Source organism: Betta splendens, chromosome 21 (assembly GCF_900634795.4).
Source record: "Betta splendens chromosome 21, fBetSpl5.4, whole genome shotgun sequence".
Taxonomy (NCBI): Eukaryota; Metazoa; Chordata; class Actinopteri; order Anabantiformes; family Osphronemidae; genus Betta; species Betta splendens.
Window position 1 is genome coordinate 1,254,224 of NC_040899.1, and position 26,253 is coordinate 1,280,476.

The window sequence follows — 26,253 nt, forward strand, 5'->3', positions numbered from 1 at the left end:
ATGTCTCAGTATTTGGATTGAAGTTGCCAGAAAGCTCAGTTCTTTGTTTGACACTGAGCTCACACTGTACTCACATTGGATTTGGTAATAAATGAAATCAGGCGACATTACTCCAATTGTGGTTTGTCATTTATTGTGTTGGTCTGTTTCTAGAGATTATATACACAAATTAGTTAAAAAGAGTTATCCAAAAAATTACACATTCAAAAAAAATGTTTTCCTGTAACTGTACTGTATAAACTTGTTTTTAAAGCTAAACCACAGAAACACACATCCACACTTTTATTGTAAAATCATTTTCCAGTTGAGAAAGTGTAAGATCAGCTACAGCATAGACAGACATAACACACCCCAAAGCCAAGCTTCCCTGATTTTTGAACCAGGACGAGTGGAACAAAAGCTGCCTTCAACATGTTTAGTCTGACAGAAAAAGGCTTGATATTAATCTACGTTATAATAAACGTCTGTGCTATTGGTTATTTTGATTAAAATAATTTATTTTTTGAAGCTCAGCTGACTCGTAGCAATTTTCAGTAATTAAAGATACCAGAAAACCCCACCGTGCAAGTGAAAAAATACAAAACTCTCCCCTTTTAATCAAACAATCCTCTTCACATTTCGCTCCCCTCACCCACTCAATCTATCTGAAGTGCAGGACAGTGGAAAGAGAAGACAGGTGAGGAAGAGAAACACAACCTCACTGCACACCAGTGGCTTTAAGAGCAGGTGTGTGGCCACGGGTGTCCTAAGGCTCACAGATCTTAGTCTCCACCACAAACTTCTCATAGTGGCGAATCTTGAAGCAGTTCTGAGCTTCACGCTTCTGCATACCTGTAAGAAAGTACAAGGCATGAGAACCGAGCTAGGATTAGTAAGCTTGGTAGTATCACACAGCGTGACAGCGCTTCCTCACCCAGGATTCTGTCCCTGCGCTGCAGCTTGTAGGTGTCTTTGCCTTGGCAGAGGTTGTAGATGAAGTATCCAAGCTGTTCTACGTGCTGAAGACGCTCTGTGACTATCATCTCCTCATGGATCAGGTAGGACTGAGGCAGGTAGGTGCCGGCCTAAACCAGAAAACTAAATCATTATAAAACTCAACTAACAGCGACAGTCAACGATGAATTGGGTTTGGGCACATCACTGAGGTTCTCTGGTTCTCTGGATCAGTGAAGCTGATCACAGGAAGTCTGAAGTCTGTTACCTTAACATTGACAAGCAGGTCCAGAAGGTCTCTAGGGGGCATGACGATGGAGGTGTTGAGCGGGATGACGTAGCACTTGTTCAGACTCAGATCCAGGTAGGCGGTCAACCTCTGAAACAAGAAAATATCCTTTAGAAACTCAGAAAAAGGTTTAAAGTTTGCACTTATTTTTGATTTTTCTCTCTACAGCATTAATTAATGCAGAACAGTCTAAACATAAGCCGTGTGATGTTTTCTAGGTCTTCTTCTACTGATCAACACTACAACTACACTCAAATGAACTTATAAGCGGCATCTCACCCGCTGGAAGTCATGGACGATGTCTGCGGGGTCTCCGCCGTCAAACTCTGGCACAGGGACGTTGATGAGCTCCACCTGATCGGTCTCCAGCACCCGGATCGTCTCTTCGAGCTGACGCAGGTGGAACTGGTTTGGCAGCTCAACTTCCACCTACAAACCAATAAAGCCAGTTAATCAACCGGTCACTAGGTCTGAGGAGTCAAATGGTCAGGCCAGTGGTGCTAAGTATACAAATGCCATTACTGAAGTTTCTAATTATTACAATATGAGCCACCTGTACTCCAAGTACGTCACTTTAAACCACACGACTCCTCGTCTCCTGTTATTTATGTATAGTCTAATATGATACAGACCATATTCAAAGATGCAAAACAAACTGTCTGCGCCTTTAAATGCTGACTCAGTTGAATAATCATAAGTGAGTCTACGGAGTACCAACTTCTATATATAAAATAAAATGTATAATATTCTTGCACCTCCTCTTCCTCTGGGATCATGTAGTTCTCCTCAAGGTACCCGACCCCACACGTGAACACCTGACCCTCCTGCAGGACAAAACAACAGACATGAGCAAAGACAGAGGACAGCATCTGCAAATACAGTTAACACAAATTAACACAAAACAATAAAACATAACCAACAAAGGTCAGCTTTATTAATGGGCCGTTGAAACGTTCAGATACGTAACTCTGGTTGTTTGTTATTGTTTAAGGGCTGAATTTTCAGGGAACTAAGCCCTTTAGCCTGAAAACTAGGATCTGATTTTGCTTTAAGTCCAAAGGTTTGTTAACTGATTCAACTCCTGGACCCATTCCCTCAGTCAGTTAGACAGTGTGTCTACAGGACACATGATGGTTACAAACCACTAAAGCATCCTAAACTGCGTTTGGCTGAACAATAAATGCACCTCAGGGGTGAGAAAACTGCAGGGTTTTATCTACACTGGCTCCTAAAGCTGCACAAACCTTTGGAGTTCACCTTTTAAACTGGTTTCCAGGAGCCGTGGTTCAGAGCCTCGTCAACTCTACGTCAAGCTTTGTTTTTTTACAGGTAAAACAGACTCGGACAGCTGAGATGTCACAGCTTTCAAACACGGTTGAAAAACAAACGCCCACTCTGAGCCACAGATCAGCTGCTGCCTTTATCAAAGGAAATCTGTTTACTCAACCTGCACAGGTACAGTGGGCGGAGCCGACGCGACAGACGGCTCACAGCACCTTACCTGCTCCGACCTGTCAGGTCGTGTCACTTCAGGTTCTCCTGTTGGGATTTAATGCATTTTTGATTTTGGAGGCGATTTATATTCCAAACATGTTACCAGACTATTGGATCAACCTAATGACGCAATAAAACAAGGACCAGTTCGCTGACATCGTTGCTGATTAAATCTTCATTTTACCTCAGAGTCCCAGTCATGATGGCTGCTCACCTCCTGGATGTGATAGTGGTACACGTAGGCTCCTGCAACCACCAGTGCAGCCAGCATGAGGGCGGGGCACAGGTACCAGCACCAGTTACAGGACTGGTGACGGACTGGCAGAGCCGCCTCTGCATCCTGCACACAGAAAGAGGAGCATCAAACCTGAATCTACACGATTGTGTCTTTAAAAAAAAAAAACCCAGTGAGTTAAAAATGACCTCTAGGTGATGATGGTTGTGCTTGTTCCGAGCTCGGTGGTGTATTAGTTAATTAAACAATAAAGGCAAAGCTTGTTTTCCATTGTTTGACTAGACTTGTTGACTTCCCTCAGGTTCTGCATATTACAGGACCTTGTGCTGATTTGCTGCTGCTGTAAAAACCTGTACTTTACGATTATAGGAAACGTTCCCAGTGTCACATCACTGTGGTGTAACCAACCCACCTCTGAGGGAAATCAGTGACTGAGCTAAGCCAACAGACTAAAGGAGGATTGTGGGCAAATATTCATCAGCGCAGGAGAAACTGGGGCTTATCGTCAGACAAGCATTGAGTGGTAGACTCTGGCCAGGAGCACGAAGACGGAGCTTCTGTCAGAACGAGCCCTGACACGTCTCCAGCTTTCCCCCCAGTGCGAGGGAGGCGCGAAGGTAAACAGTCAGGAATCAATAGTACTGCTGCTCTGCTGCTGGTTTTCTTCACTACCAGCTTTGTTTTAACTCTGAAAACAAAACCTGGGATTTCAATTACACAAAGACAAAAGCATTTTTCAGTTTACATTCAACACACATTTTGTTTCAAAGAATTGACTTCTGGCTGTCTGACCGAGTGATGTCCGGCTACCACTGATTGACTCAAACTATTTTTGAAATTTCTTTACAGTTTTAACAAACCAGCTGCACAAAAGCATGAATTTCCTGTGTTCTGCTTTATGTGAACGCCAGAGAACCTCAGCTGGACACGATCAGCTGTTACTGTTTTCATTATCCGACTAAATGCTGACCACACATCCTCTGCAGAGATGCAGGCAGAGCTGGGAACGCTGCTGAAGATGACTTAGTGCTTCACATTTCAGAATCCTGAATTTAACTGTCTAATCTCTAAAGAGACTTTGACAAAAAAAATAGATTAGGTTTCTTATTTGGATTTTCAGTTGTTACAGCTGAGGCTGTAACAGACCACAATTGGTGGTAGTTTAACAACAAACTCATTTAGATAAAGGGAACATCAAGAGAAGAGGAAATGAAAGAAGTTCTGGTTGCGAAACTGGTGAGAGGCTCAGAAAAACTAAAGAAAGAAGAGAAGAGGAACTAAAAGAAGAAGCCCAGCAAGCGAGAATAACAAACTGCTGACTTTAACAAAGACCTTCTGCTCGTAGTTGTTTCTATTCACTTTATATCACAGTTCTTTCTGGATAAATCACTTCTTCACTTCACTCCTCTGCTTTAACGAGCCTGTATAAATTTAACCGCTTTGCAGCAGCCACTTTGGTCCAATGCTTTAAATCATGTGATGATTCCCCCAGCTTCACCAGCGAGCTCCAGCAGGCAGGAAGACGATGCTTTCATAACTCTCACCCTCAGCAAATACGTCAGCAACATGTACAGACGTAGAACAACTCAAACAACAGGTTCCTGATTCATCATCAAACAACGACACAGCAGGTCGAAAATCCACAACTTTCCAGAGGCCAATTAACGTCTTTACCTCAAACGGATTAACTAAAACACAGACGTGCTAAGTCTGATGTTGGTCGTCTGAGTATCTGATTAGTCGAGAAGTTCATTATTGCATTTGGAATCAGCTCCACACTGAGCTGAGCCCAGTTGAAGGTAAAGCTCATCTGTGTGCAATGTTTTGTGATCCTCAGAAACTCTTGTCATTCATGCCTTTGTCTACTCACAGCTTGTTTTCCTCCACAGCTGTTTAACCTTTACTGTGACAGGAACACTCAGCCTTGTTTGTAAGCGGCTTCTCAGCAGCATTACGCTGTAGAAATCCTAGCTCTGTGGGACGACGGCCGGTGATTTATTTGGGCTGTGTTCACATCACCCAGTCGAGCTACAACACAGATCAAAAAGCATCTTTGAGTGATTGGGATGAAGCACCCGCCACAACAAACAAACCATTTAACGGTGTGGTTAAAGGAGCATTACTCATCAGGGCCAGGGTCATTATATCTGTTCAAACAGGGGTTCAGGCTGATCACTGTAATGACTGTAGATCACAGATGATCCTTTCTCAGTATCTAAAGCGATCAGAAAACAATCTAATTGTCCAGTGCATGTGTCTCACAGATGAGCCTGCAGTATCCTGAGCATCACTGACCAGTGCAGCTTGTGTTTCTGTTTCTGTGGAGACAGGTGACTATCGGTGTCCAGGCCAGGTTTCACTCACCTGGTGGGATCTCTTGAAACTTCATCCTGCAAACACGCAAACGAACCACTGGAGCAAAATGTAATCTCTCAAATGTCCTTAAAGGCCAAATCCACCTGTGTCACGCTCCGGTACGAAACCCAAAGACGTTGACTTTGCCAACATAAAGTATAAAACAACCCGCTGCAATTATACACACATTTGATCCACAAGATGACTAATAGATGTTGCCAGCGTGACAAGTAACAGTTTCGGGAATAGACCTTAGCCTTCCTACATCAGGCGGACCTGGTTCTGCACATTTGCTATGTGTGAATGTCGTCCTCTCCTCCGTGTGCATCTGACTGGACGGTTAATCTTTCCTCTTGTTGGGTTTTAGTGGTTGGCCCCGCAGGAGGCAGCTAATGCTCCCGGACAGAGTCTCTCACCAACTGATTATAGACCATAATCCTTTTCAAGCAGACTGAGGGGTCAGAAGACAACTAGGGGACATGTAAGCAGCTGAGGGGAAGGTTAAAGCTGTAATCTGCTAATGTAGGTATACTAACGGGTCGTTACCACAAATTAACCAAAACCAGATTCACCTGCAAAGAATTTAACTCCTCTGTCTGAAAATGGTGATTTTATCACTAGCAAGAAGAAATAAGACTGGGAAAACTGCTTACTTCCAGGGCCAAAGAAGCCGAGGTCGTAACTAGGTAGTAACTGACCTAAGGTCAGCAAGAGCTACTTGTTTTCACACAGATCAGCTGAATCTGCGTCTTAATTTATATTTCAGACTCATTTTCTGGCCTCCAACAAGTAAACAACTTAAAATCAGTTCTTTCAACAGATTTGTTTTGTGTAATTTCAGTTGTTTTTTAACTGTAAGATTTGCCATTTTATACATTACATAAAATTAAATCTGGCTGTAAAAACCCATGCAAACATTGTTTTAGACAAACAAAAAGTTTACAAGTAATTATTTAAATTATTCATTATTTAAGAAAATAAAGTGCATTTATCTGAATTTAGTTGACAGATAGGTCAACTAGATCAATAATTAGGTTCGGATTTTGAAACCTGAATGTTTAAATTAAACTGGCTTTGATTAACCTACATATACACCCCTACTGATATTTGTGACTATAACTGTGGGTAGACAAGATACTGTAAGATGAGAGTTTCGCAGACAAACTGACAACAACAACAACAACAACAACAAGAGATTAGAAGAAAAGCACAGTAGACAATTGTTAACCCCAAACTTGGAATTTCCATAAAACCTCCAGCAAGTGAAAGGGAAAGCAGAGGAGGACAAAACCCAGGGTGTCATCGCCATAATGTTCAACCCCAACCCCAGTCAGGCCTCTCGTGTAAAGAAAAACTTCCAATTATGCTCATTTTGTAGAAATAAATATGTATGAATTAGTCATATTAATATTTCAAATGCTCAACATGAAGAAATTAGGGAAAAACACACATGGCATAACGTTTGTTTGTCAAAAAAAAGAAGTCAAACCAAACAGAAACGGAAACTAACTAATTTGATCTTTATTTCATTGGAGCTGTTTACGAGCATTAAATCAAGATAAAAGACCAACCATTCACAGATAACTTCTGTCTTCATTCTATTCAGTTACTTTAAACATTTTCACAATATTCTGACATTTCTACAAGTCACTCTGACTATGTGTAACATGCAGACAACTTTGCAACAGCAGAATCTTATCTCTCACAAAACATTGCCAACATGACACATCTCTGGCTGTGTGCTGCCCATTCAGCAGGGAAACAACACAAATAAATGTAGTGTTCGTGCCAACTTCAGACTCCAGGAGGAAAACATTAACAAGAGAAGAGCCAGAGCAAAAGTCACAGCCGGAGATGGAAATCAGCAAAGACTGAGGCAGCAGGCTGCACAGCAACCACACAGGAAGACAAGAGTGAGATGTTGCACCACAAAGACAAACATCAAACAGTCACAGGTTAACATTAGATGGAGGTTGGACAAGCGTCTAGTCACAACCTCCAGCTGCTGACGCATCTGCATCAGTACAGCTACTGTGGTAAGTTTAGTTGAGAGTAGAACCTTCACAACCAAACACTGAGCAACATCCCTCACACTTAAAAGTGACCCCTACCATTACACACAACAATAAACCCTTTCCCTAAGCTTTAATGGCAATATGCAGAGTTTCAACATATCTTTCTACATTGTGCTTAAAAAAATAACAAAAGCAATACAGCTGGCAGACTGAGAAACTCACTAGTGTCAATAATAAGAATAGGAATTTCAGGTATTTGCCAAGGGGAGAAACAGTTCAGAAATGTACACTAACGTTTACCTGTAAGTTACATATTGTTAAAGCTATTTTCCTGTACTTGTGACTAGCAGAACTAAGAAGCGAATGAAAGCTGGAAAACTGGTATCTCATGTTCCCGTGAAAACATGCTGACAGCATGATTTGTAACGATTCAACTGTGAAATAAGCAGCAGGGAACAAATGTCCATCACATTAAACGGGTTCACGTAGATAACTGCCCTCTGCACACAATGGCGTCGTGCTCTGCTGATCACAAACAAGGTAGCGCATAAGTTCCCCAAACAAACCCTACTGTGACGAAAACATATTTAGCCATGACAAACCTGTAACAATAAGAAAGCGTAAAAATTCGACATATAATTTTGAACCCATTTATTGAGTACTAAACCATCCACTCATCAAATCACACAAAAGTATCAAATTAACGTCAACACAGCTGTAAAAGCCTATGTGTATATAGACACAGGATAAATTGAACTTTAAAAGTGCCTTAAAGATCAAAAACACCCGACGATATTCACTAACTGCGCGTCTCCAAACTGCGCGTTGTGGCCCGGAAACTGCGTTAGCCGCTAGCTGCTAGCTGTTAGCTGCTAGCTGTTAGCGAGACTATACTCACTTTGTCCTCCTCGGGAATAAGAGTCTCTGCGTCCTTTTTCACATCTTTCTGTGCCAGGGCGGTGTTAAAAGACACTTTTACCATCCTGGAACAAGAGTTGGCAAAATCTTAACCAGAAAATATAAGACGACAAGGGCGAAAAAAACAACCAAAAACACAGTGAAACTGATCCAACGTAAAACAGCCACTCTTCACTCTTCTTCGGAGATCTGCCCCAGCGACAAGAGCGGCGCAAGCTGGACCACAGCCAAACTTCCGGTTCTGTTTCGCAATAAAATCCACGTTTGACGTGAAAACAAACACACGAATACAAAGATAAATTATATAAATAAGATAGAAAAAAGTAAATTATAAAAGTATATTAAATCCACGTAAAAAACAAATGCAGACACAGAATCTGACCCTGACTGAACACACAATGGTTTTAGTGGTTACAAATTTCGGACACGTTTTAAAAATTATATCAAGTTCTAAGATTCTGCTGTGGAGCAATACAGACTGCACATAGACACATTTATACACACATTGGATGAAGGAGGTTAAACCTGCAAAAGCCAATGTAATAGGCGAACTCCAACTTAGGTGGCGCCAATGCACCATCGTGCTTTACCAATCGTGCATAAACAGCAAGATGCAAAAGAAGAAAGTGACGTCGTTTCCTGTCTTGCGCAGATGACAGGAAGACAACTATGGCGGCGGTTGCAGAGAGATCAACGAAAGAGCGGCTTTTTTCTGTTTTGGATGACTTGGAGGTTTTATCCCGGTAGAGTTAGACTTTTTGGTTTAATTTGTATTTTCTGTATAACAAATTGTCAAAACTATGTTTGTTGTGGTTAAATTCGCCGCCATAGCTACGTTCTACTCTTCCTCTTGTTTTCATATTCATCCTTCCCGTGTTTCTGGTACAGGGAGCTGATCGAGATGTTGGCTCTGTCCCGGAGTCAAAAACTGCCCCAGCCTGGAGAGGACGTTCAGGTAACTCAGCAACATTAGACGAGGACCAAAACCGACGAGCGTTGTTTTCTCATGCTCTGTTGCGTTTGTCCCCAGATCCTGGAGCTGCTTGTGCAGAGAGACAGGGAGTTCCAGGACCTGATGGAGGTGGCTCGGCAGCAGGGGAAAGTGCACCAGGAGATGCAGCTCCTGGAGAAAGAGGTGGAGAAGAGAGACAGCGACATCCAGCAACTCCAGAAGCAGCTGAAAGAGGCAGAACACGTCCTGGTGGGTTGGTGCATGACTTGGATGTCGAGTAGTCTATGTCAGGGTCTGTGGTCATGCATCTGGTGCTATGTATTTATTTGTTTGCAGTGGTCATACTTAGGATCATTTTTTGGGTGCAATCAGGAACCACCCTAAAGCAAGCTGATAGAGCTGATAATCATCATGCTATATTGGAATTTAAATTCAGAAGGCAAATGTTTTGGCAACGCGTATCTCAGCTGACAGATTACAGAGCCCTATAAAACCCTACAAAGGCAGTAAAAGATGATAAAGACACAAAACGACTACAAAGAGACAGAAAGACGAAGTCGAGTTAACATACTGTTTATCAGGAACAAAATGTAATGATGTGACTCTCTTACATGCCACACAATGAGAGCTCAGCATTTATGACAAAGGTGCAGATTCTACCCTCATATAAAACCAGTCCTCTTCTGTCATTTTTTTTCAAGGCTACTGCTGTTTACCAAGCGAAAGAGAAACTTAAATCTATTGACAAAGCCAGGAAAGGTAAACTGACACCCCTGATGGATCCTGAGACTGTTGTGGTTTTGTCTTTGATGGTTTGCGCATTGAACCAGGGTTGTTTGACTACTTTGCGCAGGGAGTATTTCATCAGAGGAAATCATCAAGTATGCTCACAGGATCAGTGCCAGTAATGCTGTGTGCGCACCTCTCAACTGGGTACCAGGTAGGAATCACGTCATCCCTGCTGCTTTGCTCTTGTCATATATCACTAATTGCTGATGTATGTTAGGTGATCCACGCCGACCCTATCCTACTGATCTGGAAATGCGCAGTGGGACACTGGGTCACATGGCCAACCTGCCCACAAACGGCGTGAACGGACACTTGCCAGGTGACGCTCTGGCTGCCGGAAGGTTACCAGGTGAGTTTATTTCCGAATTCAGCAAATCAAAGACTTTTTGTCATGTGCGTAGTTCTGAATCAAACCATGTTATTGCATATTATAATTTAATAACACTTTCATTCGTAGAGAATTGTCTAACTTTACACTGCAATTTGAGATTTGTTTTTATTGTTGGCTTCCATCTGTACAACCCCAATATTGAAAAAAAAAATTAATCTGTGAAAGAAATTACTTCCAGGTCCAGGAACGTGGCACTACTGTATGAAGCATTTTTTTCTCTTTAAAAGCTTATAGCAATATCATCTCCTTCAAAAGACAAATACAAAAGAAATGCACTGGTTAAAAGGGTCAGCCTAATGGTTCAATATAAAATACCATCTTCTGATCTGATCAAAACCATAATCTGTAATCCCTCAAATCAGCATTTCAGGCTTTTGTTCTGCTTTGCTTGTTGAAATTGTCATTTACACAAATGTTAAGAGCAAAACAGAGAATGTGTGTAAATGAAAGCTCTGTCTTCTGCCTCTTTAGATGTCCTGACACCACACTACCCCTGGCAATCCTCGGACATCTCTGTGGGGATGCTTCCTCCTCACCACAGCAACGACTTCGGCCTGGAGCCTCCTGGACACAACAAGGAGAACGAGGATGATGTGGAGGCTATGTCAACAGATTCCTCCAGCAGCAGTAGTGACTCTGACTGAAAGACTAAGGGGTTAAAGTTGGAGGTTACCACTGAGAAGCACAAGGTCTGGTTTCTTCATCTGTCATTAAAAATTCACATAAGACTAAATAGACAAGCAGGTGGAAAGAAATAGATTATTAACAGGTCCACTTGTGATCAATGCAACATCATTGTGGTGCCTAAGCTGTCCTCCTTCGTAAACTGCACCATGACCTTATTTATTTTTTGTGAGAAACATCATCATAGTTCATTATTTGTGACTGTTTTAAGTAAGTATTATTGTTTTGTTAGTTGGTGGAGAACTGGTTAAAAGTGTCTCAATTATTTCAACCTAAATTCACAGAAACACAAGCAGTTAATAATTGAACCAATATTTCTGTTGCACAAAATATGTGCTGGAATTCTCCCAGTAGGTCTGTTTGTACTGAATGTACAGAGTCTCATGGGGGGTCATGTTTGGCAGAGAGCCTGTATCAGGTTTTACAGGAGCAGTTTCACATTAATAAATATGCGTTGTTCTTTTCTAATAATTAACTGGACTGTTGTGTCTAAGCTACTGCTGTAGATTTTATCACCAGTTTGATAATTATTTCTTATGTCATTGTTGAATTGTTGCTCTACCCCGTTTTTGTCCAATACTTGCAGCTTAACAGACCGAATGAAGTTCTCATTTAAAGTTATGGAGTATTGCTTGTCTCCAGTCTCTTTGCTGAACTAACCAGCTGCTGTCTCTAGTCATGGCATGAGACTGGGAGCATTTCATCTGCTCCTGTTTCAGCCTGTCAAAGATTTCTGGAAGACAAACCAATTGTGGCATCTCTTGCTCTGTGGGGACCTGTTTCAAACGGTACATTATTTGTGTGACTTTATTGTCACATGGTTGTTTTACTGGTTGTAACATTATGGACAAACATTTAATGCATAATATAATACCCGTGTCCAAATACTTCTGTACATATGTAGCCTTTTAAATAAACAGCTTTTTGAACAGACCTGTTGCTGTAAACCTGTGACTGTCTAATGCTATATGCTATAGCCCACATAACCAAGGCAAACACTTCGTGTGCTAACTTACTAGATAATAGGCTTTTCACTCTTAATTTTAGACATGTAGTGTACAGAAAGGTTACTACCGATAATAACAACCGAGATTTTTAACAGTGTGTTTGGGTAAATGACCGTAGATTGTTTAACTTTCTGTTGGTAACAGTGATGCGTTCACCATCAGTATGTAAATTCCGAGTGCCAATGACGCCGAACAATGCTTCCCCTAAGACCCGCTTTTAAAGTCTTAGTAGTTCTATTTAGTAGGTAAATAGAACTGCTGTAATGGTAATGGTAATAAAAACACACACACACACACACACAAATAAAATAAAAAATACATACATTATTTTCTTGTTTCTTTCTGTGTGTGTGTGTGTGTGTGTGTGTGTGTGTGTGTGTGTGTGTGTGTGTGTGTGTGTGTGTGTGTGTGTGTGTGTGCGCCCTCATATATGGCAACTTAATTTTTATCGTTGGAGGCACGTTGTTTGTAATCAGTATGTACACATTAAATAACAGATGTACTTAGTTACTTTGCACCGCTCCGCCTCCCGTACAATTGTTTGGAAACGATTAATTCTGTACTTTTCCACCGTTTGAAGGCAACATGGTGGAATTTGTGGTTCAGAACGCATGCGCGCCACTTTCTACGCTGAACAGGGAGACATGGCGACGTCCCTGATCTGCGGCCGTTTGACGGCTAGCCTGAGGAACTCAGGGGGCAGAAACAGCATCAGCTCTGTTTCAAAGGTTAGTGTGTGTCCACGCCGAAGCGTAGGGCTCTGCATCAGGCAGGTGTGTGCGACGGTCTCGGATCGTTGTTGACGGATACGTTGTCCCCTCAAAATTGACAGGGTCGGATTTGACATTCATTGAGTTTCCGTTGTTTTTGCTAAAGTGCTAACACGCTAACACCGCGCGGAGCTAGGTAGCGCGTTAGCCGCTTACGCTGTGGCCCGTGGTTGCGTGTTGTTTGTGGGCTGTAGAGGTGGAGCCGCAGCTCCATGACCTCCACTGCAGCTCAGCGCCGTCGCACCTGTCAAGGAGCAGGAAGAGAAGCACAGTCGCTGCAGCCTCTTCGTTCAGCAGAGCTAAACGTTCAGGTTACTAGTCGCTAAAGCGTGACAGCGATCAGACGGACCTGGTCTGAACCAGAGGCTCCAAAATGTGCTTGATAAAGAGTTCTGTTTTAAAAAGGTGGTGATCATTGTCGCTAGCATGAATGTAAAGTTTCCTTTAGATTTCACATGTGCCTAATAAATTAACGTTGCAAACCAAACATGTTGAGGTCTGATCCACCTCAAAACTGACTCAGCCTGAGCTTCACACTTTGTTTCGTATCCCGAGTCAAGTTTCCATCACTGCTCATCAACTTATTTTCTTGACTGCAGACACTTTAACACTTTTAAATTTAAAATCCAGCACATTTAGTCTGTCTCTGTCTTTTTAGGATGCGATAAGCCAGTTCGAAGTGGACACGTTAAGCATGTTACTGTTTCCACTGCCCTCATTCCTCCAGGTCCTCGGGGCTCCTTCAGGGCTGTTTGGAGGTCATGTGTCCCAAGCTCAGCCCCCTCACCTGCAGCAGCAGCAGAGGAACCTCTCCCTGCATGAGTACATGAGCATCGGTCTGCTGAAAGAGGCTGGCATCTCTGTGCCCGCTGGCATGGTGGCCAGTTCTTCAGAAGAGGCCTACGCTGTGGCCAAGCAGATCGGTAAGATACACGGAGTGAGGAAAATCAGGCAGTGCCAGTGTCAGAAGGGAGTCGTGTGTTCACTTTAAACTTGCAGCCTTAATCAATAATCCATATTTAATTATTCGTGTTTACGATACTGTTTTGTATTTGCTTTTGTACTGATATGATATGAGGCCTAGATTCTGAGAAGTTGTGATAAACAGGTTAAATCAATTTCAGTGACGCGAACGACTGGAGTCTGTGGCTGAGGACTTTGGCCCAGACTAAAATATCATGTCTTTATGTTTGTGACTGATAAATGTGATGAAACTGTCTTCACTATAAATTGTATCAATTGATGATGCCGACTTTTCATGCCTGGACTTACCAATTAACTGATGCTTGCCTTTTCAGCCGAGCAGTTGTTTATTTTTACTATACTGGACACTTGCTCCTTCTGATTATTGCATTAATGAAAAACAAATATTATTATAGAAATGTGAATAAACTGAGTGAATAACTTGTGAATTTCAGGTAAAGGCAGCTGATTTGACATTGTCCAGAAATGTGTTGAACGAGGTTCTTAGTTGTTCTGACGCTGAGCTCTAGTCCTCAGTGAAAAACACAGAGCTCTTTACTGACATCTCATGACCTTCATGTGTCTATGTAGGATTAAAATAGCCGTAGCTGAGTTCAAACGGTCTAATTATAGCTTCTTTCTGCCTTAGTGGTATCAGCTAACACTCAGATTCCAGGCTAGAAAGACGTTGTACCATGAATCCACCTGTGGCACCATTCTTGAACTTCCACCTTAATCTGCCTCTACCTCTAAATCTTGAGACTTTGGGCCACATTGGATCTGCACAGATGGACCTGCTGAACACAGTCCTGCAGCAAGTTCTCTATCTGATCTACTGGATCCTATAAAACACAGTGAAAGTGGTATTTTACCAATGTTGTCTCAAGTTTAGATGAGTGAGTGAGGTGCAGGAAGGATCAACTGCTGCATACCCCACCTCTGTTAGACCGGTGTGAAAATGATAGGATACTGGTTGAGTTTAAACTAGTTTGTACATTAATGCAGTGTAAAAATAAAGAATTAAATTTTATTTTCGTAGTTTCAAATTTCCAAGAGGTCCAAGCTCAAACTAAACTCTCAACAATGTAAACTTTGTTTGTGTGCTTTAGGTTCGAAGGACCTGGTGGTGAAAGCTCAGGTTCTGGCTGGTGGCAGAGGAAAGGGGACGTTCGAGGGTGGACTGAAGGGCGGAGTGAGGATCGTCTACTCGTAAGTGTCCAAGAAAAATCCTAGAAAAGAACCGTTTTCATCCTGGAGACTAGCTGATGTGCTGACGCCTGTGGTTACCATGGTAGCAGCGGTGCACTTGAGAATATTCCGATGCTGTGCCAATGCTTTATCTATAATAGCACGTCAGATGCTGTAAACACAACCAGGGCAGCATGTGGAGTTCTCCTGCACAGCACCAGCCTCTCTGCCATGTTTACATGGAACTAGGTTTATATTAGTTCTTGTGTTGCCAAAATAACAATAATCCAGACTGTTCTGATTACAACACGTGACGCTGAACCAGCTGCAGGAGACGAGCAGAGTAAAGTAGGCAGGTTACATCACAGCCTCTAATGCTCTGTGTAATGTGTTGTATGTACTCTTCAGTGGGCCCATGTAATGCGTCAGTGTGTCAGTACCACTACTAGTGCTCTACATCTGAGTAACTTCAGGTTACAGAGGTTTTGTGTCTGCTGGTTCTTGTCAGTACTTGTGTCTCCTAAATAACAAATATGTGAGCTGGCGTCAGCAGTGCATTCTTGGCTTAGACTGACATTTTAAGTTGCCTCCTTGGTGAACGTCACCAGTGTAGCAGGAATAAGCAGCCAGAACATTAATTTATGAAATAACTAAATATTATAAAAATATTATCCTCTGAGCTGCAGTCGGTTGTGGAAAAAGCAGTCTGACCTGTTGGTTAAATGAAAGTGCTAACAGTAAATCTGCTGCTTCACGTTTGTATATAGTGATCATGTACTGTTACTGACAGCAGGCGTCAGGACAGCATGCGTAGATGTCGTTTTCTCTTTGTTTTTACTCAGACTGACACTAAATTCACTCATGTTTAATGATGCTCTATTACGATTCTGTTTTCAAATTAGATGAAATACTCTGCACCAAATTAAAATGAACTGGTGGTGGTTTTTGTTGCTAGGAGGAGACGGACTGTTCAGTTCTACCACTGTTGAGTAGATAGGTTTGTTACAACCTCTATGATGTTTTGCTTTTGACCATTTAATCTGTCAGACTGATGTAGTTCTATAGATTAAATTGAGTGTTTGAGTAGAAACCTGAAACCTTCCACCACTCTGTAGCACTCTACTGTAGACAAACAGGTCAGTCTTATTTCTCTAACACTGTTTCACCTGCGGCTTCTACACTACAAATATCAGCTGCTCTGCTCTAGTGTCAGTTTGATCAAACCGTGTCATTATGAATTACTGTTGTATGGTCCTTTTGACTTTATGAACACCCTGATGATTATGTTCTAAATAATAAATTTTTTTCAAAGTACACGATCTGCTGATCCAACAATAAGAGTCTGTGTGATGTGAAAATGACTCCAGACCCTTTCCTTCCCTCCAGCCCTGAGGAGGCTCGTGACATTTCCTCACAGATGATTGGTCGTAAGCTGTACACCAAGCAGACCGGGGAGGCGGGTCGCATCTGCAACCAGGTGTTTATCTGTGAGCGCAGGTACCCACGCAGGGAGTACTACTTTGCCATCACCATGGAGAGGTCCTACCAGGTGAGATGCAGCAGGGCTCATTATGCTGATATAGAAATCGGCAAAGTAACAATGATGAGTATTTACTTGATGTACTTTTGAGAGATTTCTGGTCTAATATACACTGCCTGGCAAAAAGCTCTCACATATATTATTGGGCAGCTTTTAGTTTGGATTACGGCACACATTTGCTGTGGCATTTTTTTAATAAGCTTCTGCAATGTCACAAGCTTTATTTCCATCTAGTGCATCAATTTTTCACCAAGATCCGCATTGATGATGGTAGAGTCTGACTGCTGTGGCAAGGCTTCTCTAGCAAATCAAAAAGATTCTCAATGGGATTAATGTCTGGACTCTGGTGGCCAATCTGTGTGTGAAAATGATGTCTCATGCTCCCTGAACCACATTTTGAGCCTGATGAATCCTGGTATTGTCATCTTTATGCCCGTCAGTAAAGAAAAAATCCATTGATGGAATAACCTGGTCGTTCAGTATATCCAGGTAGTCAGCTGAACTCATTCTTTGAGCACATACTATTGCTGAACCTGGACCTTATCAACTGCAGCATAGGGTTGCACAGTATACCGGTATTAATTTGGTACCGCGGTACTGAGGCATTGAAAACGGTACTATTCTGCATTTGGATAGGACAGATACCTGCAGCTCCACCAGCAGCGATCGCAACAATGCGGTGACGTTGCCATGTGACGTCACCGCGTTGTAACTACAGCTGAGAGGATGAGGAGCAAGTCGGAGTTTGGTCAGAAAACAATCAAGCCGGAGGAAACAGCGAGTGAGCAGCGTGGAGTGGATGGAGCGGGAGGAAGGCTTGGAGGGGAGGGGTTTGTGCACGGAAGAGGAGAATGGCCGCTACCACGGTCACCACTGCAACTTGTGGACGAACCAGGGGCGCAAAGTGCTACATGGCAGTACCTAAAAACAAATGGGCATGAAAGTGTTCAGTACCATTCAGCGTCAGTCAGGGAGCCTACCACTGTAATCCAGTCCGGCATTTGAGCAGCAAGCAGCGAACTGTCCCCAGCGTAACCCGTTTCAACAATCAGACAGCAGTGTTATCCGTACGAGTTTGTTGATCTATTGCTCATACTTGTAATCCATGGAATACATTCAACACAAAATGGCGACGGTAGAAAAAAAACAAGAAGCGCACCGGGAAGTTCTCCAGAGACGTTTAACTGGATACCTGGCGTCGCCATGTTACAGGCACCCATGTCTGGATGTAGACAACATTTGACTATTCACACTGACTGTTCTAAAATTGTTGTGCAATAAGAAAATCCTAGTATTTTGAGTTTTATTTTCATATGTTACTGTACTAAAAATTTAAAATAAGTCAGTAATGACATTTTTAGCGTTCTCTTTTTAATCTGAAAAAGTATCAAAAAGTTTCAAGATGCTTGTTGGTACCGGTACCAAAATGTTTGTATCGTGACAACTCTACACTGGATCACTACAGCAGATCCAGATTATCAATGCAGGTGACGACTTTTTTTTGCCGGGCAGCGTATTTGGACTAAAGCCACAGATATAAGACCTGCTGTTGCAGTGGCCTGTACTGCGCTACGTTACGTCTCTAGGGGGCAGTGGACGCTCAGACGTTTGATCGCAGGTCCGTTTGCAGAGAGACGGTCTTTTGGAGTCTAGTTCCTGTCATTAGGCCACAGAATGTTAAAACGTGTTACAATAACTGATCACCTTGTACTAAATGTCACTGCACTTCCTCTTTCTGAATTGTGAGGTAAAGATTTTCTGTTGACATTTTATAGATCCAATGAAGCAATCATTATTTCAGGTTTATATAAGGTGTCAACTCTCATTTTATACATATTATTATTATTATTATATTTTCTCATCTTTTTGTGAAGATCAACATGGTTCTTCATTTTGATGTATATCCACAGGGCCCGGTGCTGATTGGCAGCTCACAGGGGGGTGTGAACATTGAAGATGTGGCAGCAGAAACCCCAGATGCTATTGTGAAGGAGCCCATCGACATAGTGGAGGGCATTAAGCTGGAGCAGGTTGTCAAGGTACAGTCAGTAGTGGACAGAAAAGGCTGAGATGGTCCAATCAAAAGCATAAGGCCGCAGCGATGATGTGAATTTCTCTAAAGGAAAGTCTGAGGTGTAAGCAAACCTTCATTCCTCCCTCCTGGTGCTTTCTATCAGGCTTCATAGAAAACAGCCTGTGTCTCCTGCTGCCTGCAACTGCTGTGTAAACGATAGTCCTGTCCCTGACATTGCAGTCTAAATCATTCATTACAGTCAGAAATGCAGCTCTGCTCAGAGGCAGTGACTGATGTGACAAACACTCGATTTCCTGTTTATGTGAACATTCAAATAGAATGTTTTTATTAAACGCGTCTCATTTATTCTGTCACATCACTAAGCATAGCAAGGACTGTCCAAACTGATGTTTGCCTGACGCAAACACTCGTCACACACAAAGCTTGTGTGTTGCTACTGTACTCTAAGTTGTAAAGTGGTGCTGTGTGGGATCGGCCTGATAGTGTGTTGTTCTTTATTCACTGACAAACAGAACCCATGGATGTAGCATGTGCTACAGATGTGCTGTAGATATTCGTTTTGTGCTCTATGTCCTGATTCCACTGTTCCTCCTAGATATTGCACGTTGGTCTTCATAGTGAGAGCAGAGGCTTGATTTACTTAACAGGAGCAGAGGAACTAATTGCAGGGTCTCCATGTCGCTCTGCTTTAAACCACTGGAATCACCATTTGATCAGTATGCAGCTCAAACCTGTACTGGAGAGGAGAATTCGGCCGATAGTCGAACCTCGGATACAGGAGGAACAATGTGGTTTTCGGCCTGGTCGTGGAACGCTGGACCAGCTTTATACCCTCAGCAGGGTGCTTGAGGGTTTGTGGGAGTTTGCCCAACCAGTCTACATGTGCTTTGTGGATCTGGAGAAGGCATTCGACCGCGTCCCTCGTGACATCCTGTGGGGGGTGCTCCGGGAGTATGGAGTCCAGGGCCCTTTGCTAAGGGCTGTTCGGTCTCTGTACAACCGGAGCAGGAGCTTGGTTCGCATTGCCAGCAATAAATCAGACCTGTTCCCGGTGCATGTTGGACTTCGGCAGGGCTGCCCTTTGTCACCGGTTCTGTTCATTATTTTTATGGACAGAATTTCTAGGCGCAGCCAGGGGCCGGAGGGGGTCTGGTTTGGGGACCACAGGATAGCATCTCTGCTTTTTGCAGATGATGTTGTCCTGTTGGCTTCATCAGGCCAGGACCTCCAGCGTGCGCTGGTGCGGTTTGCAGCTGAGTGTGGAGCGGCTGGGATGAGAATCAGTTCCTCCAAATCTGAGGCCATGGTTCTCGACCGGAAAAAGGTGGTTTGCTCTCTCCAGGTTGGAGAAGAGTTCCTGCCTCAAGTGGAGGAGTTTAAGTATCTTGGGGTCTTGTTCACGAGTGAGGGAAGGAAGGAGCGTGAGTTTGACAGACGGATCGGTGCGGCGGCTGCAGTAATGCGGTCGGTGTATCGGTCCGTCGTGGTGAAGAGGGAGCTGAGCCGAAAGGCAAAGCTCTCAATTTACCGGTCAATCTACGTTCCTACCCTCACCTATGGTCATGAGCTTTGGGTCATGACCGAAAGGGCAAGGTCACGGATACAAGCGGCTGAAATGAGCTTCCTCCGCAGGGTGGCTGGGCGCTCCTTTAGAGATAAGGTGAGGAGCTCTGTCACCCGGGAGGAGCTCGGAGTAGAGTCGCTGCTCCTCCACATCGAGAGGAGCCAGCTGAGGTGGCTCAGGCATCTAGTCCGGATGCCTCCTGGACGCCTCCCTGGGGAGGTGTTCCGGGCATGTCCCACCGGTAGGAGGCCCCGAGGAAGACCTAGGACTCGCTGGAGAGACTACTGTATGTCTCTCGGCTGGCCTGGGAACGTCTTGGGGTCCCACCGGAAGAGCTGGAGGAAGTGTCCGGGGAGAGGGAAGTCTGGAACTCTCTGCTTAGACTGCTGCCCCCGCGACCCGGCCCCAGATAAGCGGATGAAAATGGATGGATGGATGGCAGCTCAAACCTCATGGTGACATGGTACCAGCACCTATGAACCTGTTTTGCTGACAACAGTGATGGTGTGAGATCAACAAATGCATCTGAATGCTGTGCAGCTTTACTAAACCTTTTCTGCTGTAATTCAACACAATCAGTCCTTTAAAGTTTATAAAGTAACTCCCTCATTTTGTAATTTCTCAACTGGAGCTAAACTTAAACTGTGCAGCTATTGACTCTTATTTCTACAGAGTCTGTCATCAACCTCTCAGTCTAGAACAGACTGATTGATTGTAGTATAGAATGGCACAACACAAAGCTAAAGGTAAACTGACGGACTGAAAAGTTCAACTGGTGCAAGTGCATAGTTAAGAAATAAGAAAAGTGAAAGACTGATTCTAAACCTGAAGAATGTTTCAGTCGGCTTCACTGACTTTGTATTTTAGAAAACAGCGACTGACGCATCAGCTCGAGGATACGGGCATCATTAAGTAGCAGCTCAGTGTCATGTGATCACACATTACAGTGTCAGGTGTTTAACTGACTCTTTGGTGTTGCTGCAGGTAGCTCAGAGGATGGGCTTCCCACCGGCGCTGGTGAACGAGGCAGCAGAGAACATGATCAAACTGTACAATTTGTTCATCAAGTACGACGCCTCCATGGTGGAGATCAACCCTATGGTGGAGGACTCCTCTGGCATCGGTGCGTGCACGTGGCACCGTCCCAGCAAGCTCACTCAATTCAAACCTGTATCCTGTTTTACCTTACCTTACCCTGTTGACGCTTGTGGAGACCCAGATTCACACCAAACAGGAGTATGACCTGAGCAAACCCTGATAGTACTCAAAAGCCTCACTAAGACGCTATAACATTGTTTCCTCCAAAGATTTATAGCAAAAAAACAGGATATGAATATTAAATCTGTTTAATAGTAGCATGTTAGCATGCGAGAGGACACACGTCACTGAACAAAGCACGAATATCACATTCTTTACCTGCAGCTGCTGGATTTATGTTCTGGAACCTGGTCTTTAGTGACAGACTGACTGGCAACACAACGTACACAAGAAGAGCTGCAGACAGATATGCAGATATGGTCTTAGAGGAGGTGACGCGATGTAGTGGTATCCTCCATAAATAACTCAAAAAAAAACATGGAGCCTTTGTTTGTATCTGTGTGAATGTTGAAGTTAATTAAAGGTGTTTAAAGGTTTTCAATCAAAGGAGGTCACTGTGGCTGTAACAGCTGTTATGAACTGCTGCCCACCTCATGCGCACACACAGGGTGTGGATTATAATTATTAAGTAGATCAAGGAGTATGTAATGTATGATCTGTAGCTCTGGGGTGAACGGCTAAATGTCAAGGGAGAAAGAGAGTCCAGAACTCGTCATTATTTCTTCAGTTTTACCCACAGAGCAGAAGCTTCTTTGTGTTGATGAGTCTCTCGTCTGTTGTCTACAGTCATGTGCATGGATGCCAAGATCAACTTTGACTCCAATGCAGCGTATCGCCAGAACAAGGTGTTTGAGATGCGGGACTGGAGCCAGGAAGACCCCAGAGACCGGCAGGCTGCCAAAGCCGACCTCAACTACATTGGGCTGGATGGAACCATCGGCTGCCTGGGTCAGTGCAGAGCAACACTGATGCCGAAGTGAATGTGTGTTTGATGAGCGTTCTTCAGCTGTTGGTTGTTTGTAGCTTCGACCTAATGTCGGTGATTTAGACTTGTGTGCGCAGATCAGGTCCTTCTTCATTTACAGGAGACTCTTTGTTGTTGCAGTGAATGGAGCAGGTCTGGCCATGGCCACCATGGACATCATCAAGCTTCACGGCGGCACACCAGCTAACTTCCTGGACGTCGGCGGAGGAGCCACAGCTCATCAGGTGACGGAGGCCTTCAAACTCATTACCTCAGACCGGAAGGTAAAATCACAACTGGACCTGATTAAAGCACCTTCTGTTATTAGCACAGTTAGCGTAACTGTACAACTATAGACTACTCTCTGTCCCAAGGTCACACACTTTTAATAAACTCTGGATTGAATGTGTGAACTGTGAATTTCCTGTGAGTGAGAATCATGCGTCATGGTGCTGTTGCAGGTTCAGGCCATCCTGGTCAACATCTTTGGAGGCATCATGAGGTGTGATGTCATCGCACAGGGCATCATCATGGCTGTGAGAGACCTGGACCTCAAGATCCCCATCGTAGTACGGTTACAAGGTACAACCTTCATTAAAACACCAGCTCTGTGTAGAACCGTCCTGATCCATTCTGATAGACTCAAGACAAGTGATTGTTTTCTTCATTGAAGTGCTGATAATTGTAAGCACACAGTTGTGTTTCTCAGCTACATGTGGATACTAAACAGAGCTGAAGCTTGTTTTCCTCTGGGCGACAGTGTCCTGTCACCAACTTCTTCACATTCCCACTGTGGTGTCTTGGTGTGTTCAGGTTGTGCTGCTCTCTCTACATTAGAAAGAATCCTTAATTTCAAAAGCAATGAACATTATGTGTATGTGTTACACTCACGTGCGCATGGGGAAGACGCACGCATCCAGAGGGATCTGGCCGAGGACGGGCCGTCTGGGACAGTGGCACCCTGGCTTTTCAGACATGCTCCTTTTGCAGGTTCACCTACGGAGTTGGAAGTTGAGACTCACAGGTCTCGAGCTGCTTCACGTGTCCAGCTGTGGTGTGAGCACAGATGCTCCGACGGCTTCCTTCCAATATGGTTCAAACTTAAGAGATGGAAACGAAACATAAAGAAGGATCTGAGGACTCCTCACTGTCGTCCCCGTGGAGCAGGGCTGCTCTGGGTCGGCTGAGGTCCTGATCTTGTTCATCGGAGGCCTCATTGATTCGTCAAGGTTCCGGTAGGACAACGTCTAGATTTTAAGTGTCACTGTTTTTTTCTTTTAGGGACGAGAGTAGACGATGCTAAAGCTCTGATTGCTGCCAGTCCACTGAAAATCCTGGCCTGTGACGACCTGGACGAAGCCGCAAAGATGGTAAACGCACACACAATGTTTTACTGTGATTATTTGAAGTTTTACACTCATGGTCTCTCGTCCTCAGGTTGTGAAGCTTTCTGAAATCGTCTCCCTGGCAAAGGAAGCTCAGGTGGACATCACCTTCCAGCTGCCCATATAGATGGCGATGCCGTCACAGCCACTGACACGTCTCTCACTGTGGCACGATGGCAGCAGCAGGTTTCACATAGCTGGCTTCCCGTCTCAACCCTCCATGTTTCCTCTAACTTATGTTGCACTTGAGTCAATACGCACAAACCTCCACCTCCAGCCTCCCCCTCCCCTCCTCCACTGACCCTGGACTCTGAGAGGAAGGCTCAAGGTGACACAGTCTGTTCGCAGATGAGCCGAGTCTTTGTTCTGTTGGCTTCCAGAGTGAATGGTTCCTGTTTTCAGTTGAGGAGGCTGCAGGACGGCGTCTGGACAGCTTCAGAAATACACTCACAGCTTTGCATGAGCACCTTCAGTGTCTTGTCTCCAATTAGAAATGTAACTCAATAAATGAAAAGAGTCGTTTTGATCCTCCACCACTTTGTTGAAGTGTTTCATCGCGTTGGGCTGGGCTGAGCCAAGCAGGGAACAGAACACTTTTAATGCTGCACCACAGATGTTTGAGATGATGATTTTGTTCTGAAACGCGTGAGAACAAGCTGATGTTTGACACGTCTCAGCTTCCTGCTCCTGGCTCCCCTGTGCTCGACTGGGCCCCACCTGCGTTGATCAGTGGCTCATTGCTGCAGCATCACGGTTACGGTCGGACGTGTCTGGAGAGTTGGGCTTTGTCCTTGAGACTGTTGTTGTGATCACGTTCATGTTGACCAGGCTCATTTCTACAGAATAATTTCACACATTAAGTACCTCTCGTGTGAGAGCATTCTTCTCTGACAATCACATGGTCCTGCTCAGTCCTGTAAGGTGAAGCAGGAGGTTCATTCTGACTGCAGGCCGACCCACAGAGTGAAAACCTTGTGGGCTGCAGTAGTTCATCTTCATCTCTCTAATTTGTCCTTTCTTTGGTTTCATTGCTGCCATCCTGCCACAGTTTCAAAGACGTGGCTTGTCTTGTAAATAACCAATCTGATGATCTTGCTCTGTAAAATATTTATGCTCCTTGAATAATTAATAAACTGAGATCTCAGCTGCTATCCTAATGTGGTTCTCCAGGTTTCAGCAAATGTCAAACCATTTGACATAGGTGTAAAATAACAGCATAATCTGCTAAAGTGGTTTTATTAGCCTAAATCTCCTTGAAGCTTCGTTATGTGAACATACAGTATGTTGGGAGGGACCTGATTGTGCTAAGATAAAGGTTCCTCCGGTCCACTGTTTTCAGCTCAGGATGCGTCAGCTGACTGACGTTTGGTTTGAGGACAAACTGTTCAGTTGCTGCCTGGAATATCTGTCACTCACCTGCCAGAACCGATGAGGACAGGCTGGAAGTGGAGGAGGATCGTTTCAGACTCAACCGTAGAGTCTGGGTCTCTGTCAGACGCAGATGCTTTCATTAGGTGTCATTTTGCTGCGGGCCTGGACTCACTGGAAGGTTCCGAAGACACAGGACCCAGAATCCCCAGCAACAAGGAAAAAGTTACATTCAATCTGTGTGAGGAGAAACGTTGATGTTCAGACCGGGACCATGATGGACACTGGACAATGGCGGATCAGCTGAAGATTTCACATGCAAGCAGTGATCGTGATGGAACCATGAAACGAGCTGGAATCGCTTCCTGCACTGGACGGAAACTCACAGTGGGTCCTCTGGAATCAGCTGGGTCTCGTTGGTGTGTTTCATCTCAAACCCAGCACCAACTGCTTCGCTTCGCATCGTCCGCTTCCTGGTTGGAGGCTCAGACTCACACGTCCCACCGCTCACTTCTTCACTTCACTCCTGCCTTGTAAGGAGTCTGTGCTGTGAGGATGTGATGACACACTGATGGATGTGTTTACCTGCTCGGTGCCGTGACCCCGTAAAGAGCCAGGTGTTGAGATTCATTGAGCCGTTCCACGTGCGTGTTGGGGCTGCAGCTCTGTAGGTTCGTCAGCAGCACGATGCCGGAGCAGATCATTCATCCTGTCATAATGTCGTCAGCCTCTGCCCCTCAGCAGACACATTAACGAGCCGGTTCCACACATCTTGTGTGGTCACAAGCGCACAGTGAGCTGCGCTAACAGAGGCTGAATGTAATAACCTTCTGCTGACATTTCCTAATTGGTCGTTTTACCTTCGTTGTGCTTCCTTTGTTAATGTCATTAACTCTTCCCTTCGCAGCAACGACTCTGACATTTGGTTCAGCAGCCGATTAGAAAGGCGAAGGTGAGGATGATGATGAAGACTGAGCAGCGCTGGGCTGAGCATCAGGTGAGATCAGTGTCACCATGCGGACGAACTTGGGTTGGTTCTGTCTGTCTGTGTTTGCAGTGTGACCTTCAGGAAAGGTCAGGACTCCAGATAGAGCTGGTGTCAGCTGTTTGTCATGTGACCCCACTGAATCCTTTACTGCAGCTCCTTGATTTAGACCCAGATCCCTGTGCACGCAAGGGCTTCAGGTCGCCACGGTAACGGGCTGATAGAGCTGCTGCATCCAGAGCGCTTGGTGAATGATACAACCTGAACATCATTACATTACAACACTCAATTTTATAACAGCCAACAGGAAGAGTCCAGGCCCACAAGGACC

General features: G+C 44.2%; 3 protein-coding genes across 5 annotated transcripts; 2 read left to right on the top strand and 1 right to left on the bottom strand.

Annotated features, from left to right (window-relative positions):
- Positions 1 to 111: 111 nt before the first annotated feature.
- Positions 112 to 8,441, bottom strand: itm2bb (integral membrane protein 2Bb). Of its 2 annotated transcripts, none has more exons than XM_029135719.3 (7): positions 8,220 to 8,441; positions 2,901 to 3,056; positions 1,978 to 2,046; positions 1,502 to 1,651; positions 1,202 to 1,312; positions 914 to 1,064; positions 112 to 831 (listed from the first exon to the last, which is right to left on the bottom strand). In XM_029135719.3, the coding sequence occupies exons 1-7, from the start codon at positions 8,301 to 8,303 to the stop codon at positions 746 to 748; spliced, it is 807 nt and encodes a 268-aa protein (XP_028991552.1). In that variant the 5' UTR covers positions 8,304 to 8,441; the 3' UTR covers positions 112 to 745. The 2 variants fall into 2 exon arrangements, with proteins under 2 accessions (XP_028991552.1, XP_028991553.1); XM_029135720.2 differs by having other exon boundaries at positions 2,931 to 3,056; positions 8,220 to 8,440.
- A 385-nt stretch (positions 8,442 to 8,826) lies between these two features.
- On the top strand, positions 8,827 to 12,354 carry med4 (mediator complex subunit 4). The gene is made up of 7 exons (XM_029135721.3): positions 8,827 to 8,982; positions 9,128 to 9,194; positions 9,270 to 9,440; positions 9,893 to 9,950; positions 10,045 to 10,131; positions 10,198 to 10,329; positions 10,843 to 12,354. Exons 1-7 carry the CDS (start codon positions 8,909 to 8,911, stop codon positions 11,013 to 11,015), a joined length of 762 nt encoding a protein of 253 aa, XP_028991554.1. The 5' UTR covers positions 8,827 to 8,908; the 3' UTR covers positions 11,016 to 12,354.
- A 277-nt stretch (positions 12,355 to 12,631) lies between these two features.
- On the top strand, positions 12,632 to 24,720 carry sucla2 (succinate-CoA ligase ADP-forming subunit beta). Of its 2 annotated transcripts, none has more exons than XM_055505013.1 (11): positions 12,632 to 12,790; positions 13,560 to 13,755; positions 14,905 to 15,004; positions 16,370 to 16,532; positions 18,434 to 18,562; positions 21,107 to 21,245; positions 22,007 to 22,168; positions 22,326 to 22,468; positions 22,646 to 22,766; positions 23,175 to 23,372; positions 23,466 to 23,560. In XM_055505013.1, exons 1-10 carry the CDS (start codon positions 12,674 to 12,676, stop codon positions 23,369 to 23,371), a joined length of 1,467 nt encoding a protein of 488 aa, XP_055360988.1. In that variant the 5' UTR covers positions 12,632 to 12,673; the 3' UTR covers position 23,372; positions 23,466 to 23,560. The 2 variants fall into 2 exon arrangements, with proteins under 2 accessions (XP_055360988.1, XP_028993049.1); XM_029137216.3 differs by lacking the exon at positions 23,175 to 23,372 and adding an exon at positions 23,622 to 24,720 and having other exon boundaries at positions 12,633 to 12,790; positions 23,466 to 23,554.
- Positions 24,721 to 26,253: the final 1,533 nt, after the last annotated feature.

Bases quoted from the DNA above. Each gene is read 5' to 3' on its own strand.
- med4 (XM_029135721.3), top strand. From the start codon at position 8,909: ATGGCGGCGGTTGCAGAGAGATCAACGAAAGAGCGGCTTTTTTCTGTT. The intron at 8,983-9,127 runs GTAGAGTTAGAC...TTTCTGGTACAG, and splicing joins GACTTGGAGGTTTTATCCCG to GGAGCTGATCGAGATGTTGG. The intron at 10,132-10,197 runs GTAGGAATCACG...GATGTATGTTAG, and splicing joins ACCTCTCAACTGGGTACCAG to GTGATCCACGCCGACCCTAT.
- sucla2 (XM_055505013.1), top strand. From the start codon at position 12,674: ATGCGCGCCACTTTCTACGCTGAACAGGGAGACATGGCGACGTCCCTG. The intron at 16,533-18,433 runs GTGAGATGCAGC...GTATATCCACAG, and splicing joins CCATGGAGAGGTCCTACCAG to GGCCCGGTGCTGATTGGCAG. The intron at 22,767-23,174 runs GTACAACCTTCA...CTCCTTTTGCAG, and splicing joins CATCGTAGTACGGTTACAAG to GTTCACCTACGGAGTTGGAA.
- itm2bb (XM_029135719.3), bottom strand. From the start codon at position 8,303: ATGGTAAAAGTGTCTTTTAACACCGCCCTGGCACAGAAAGATGTGAAA. The intron at 3,057-8,219 runs GTGAGTATAGTC...TTCTGTGTGCAG, and splicing joins TTATTCCCGAGGAGGACAAA to GATGCAGAGGCGGCTCTGCC. The intron at 1,313-1,501 runs GTGAGATGCCGC...TTCTTGTTTCAG, and splicing joins TCGTCCATGACTTCCAGCGG to AGGTTGACCGCCTACCTGGA.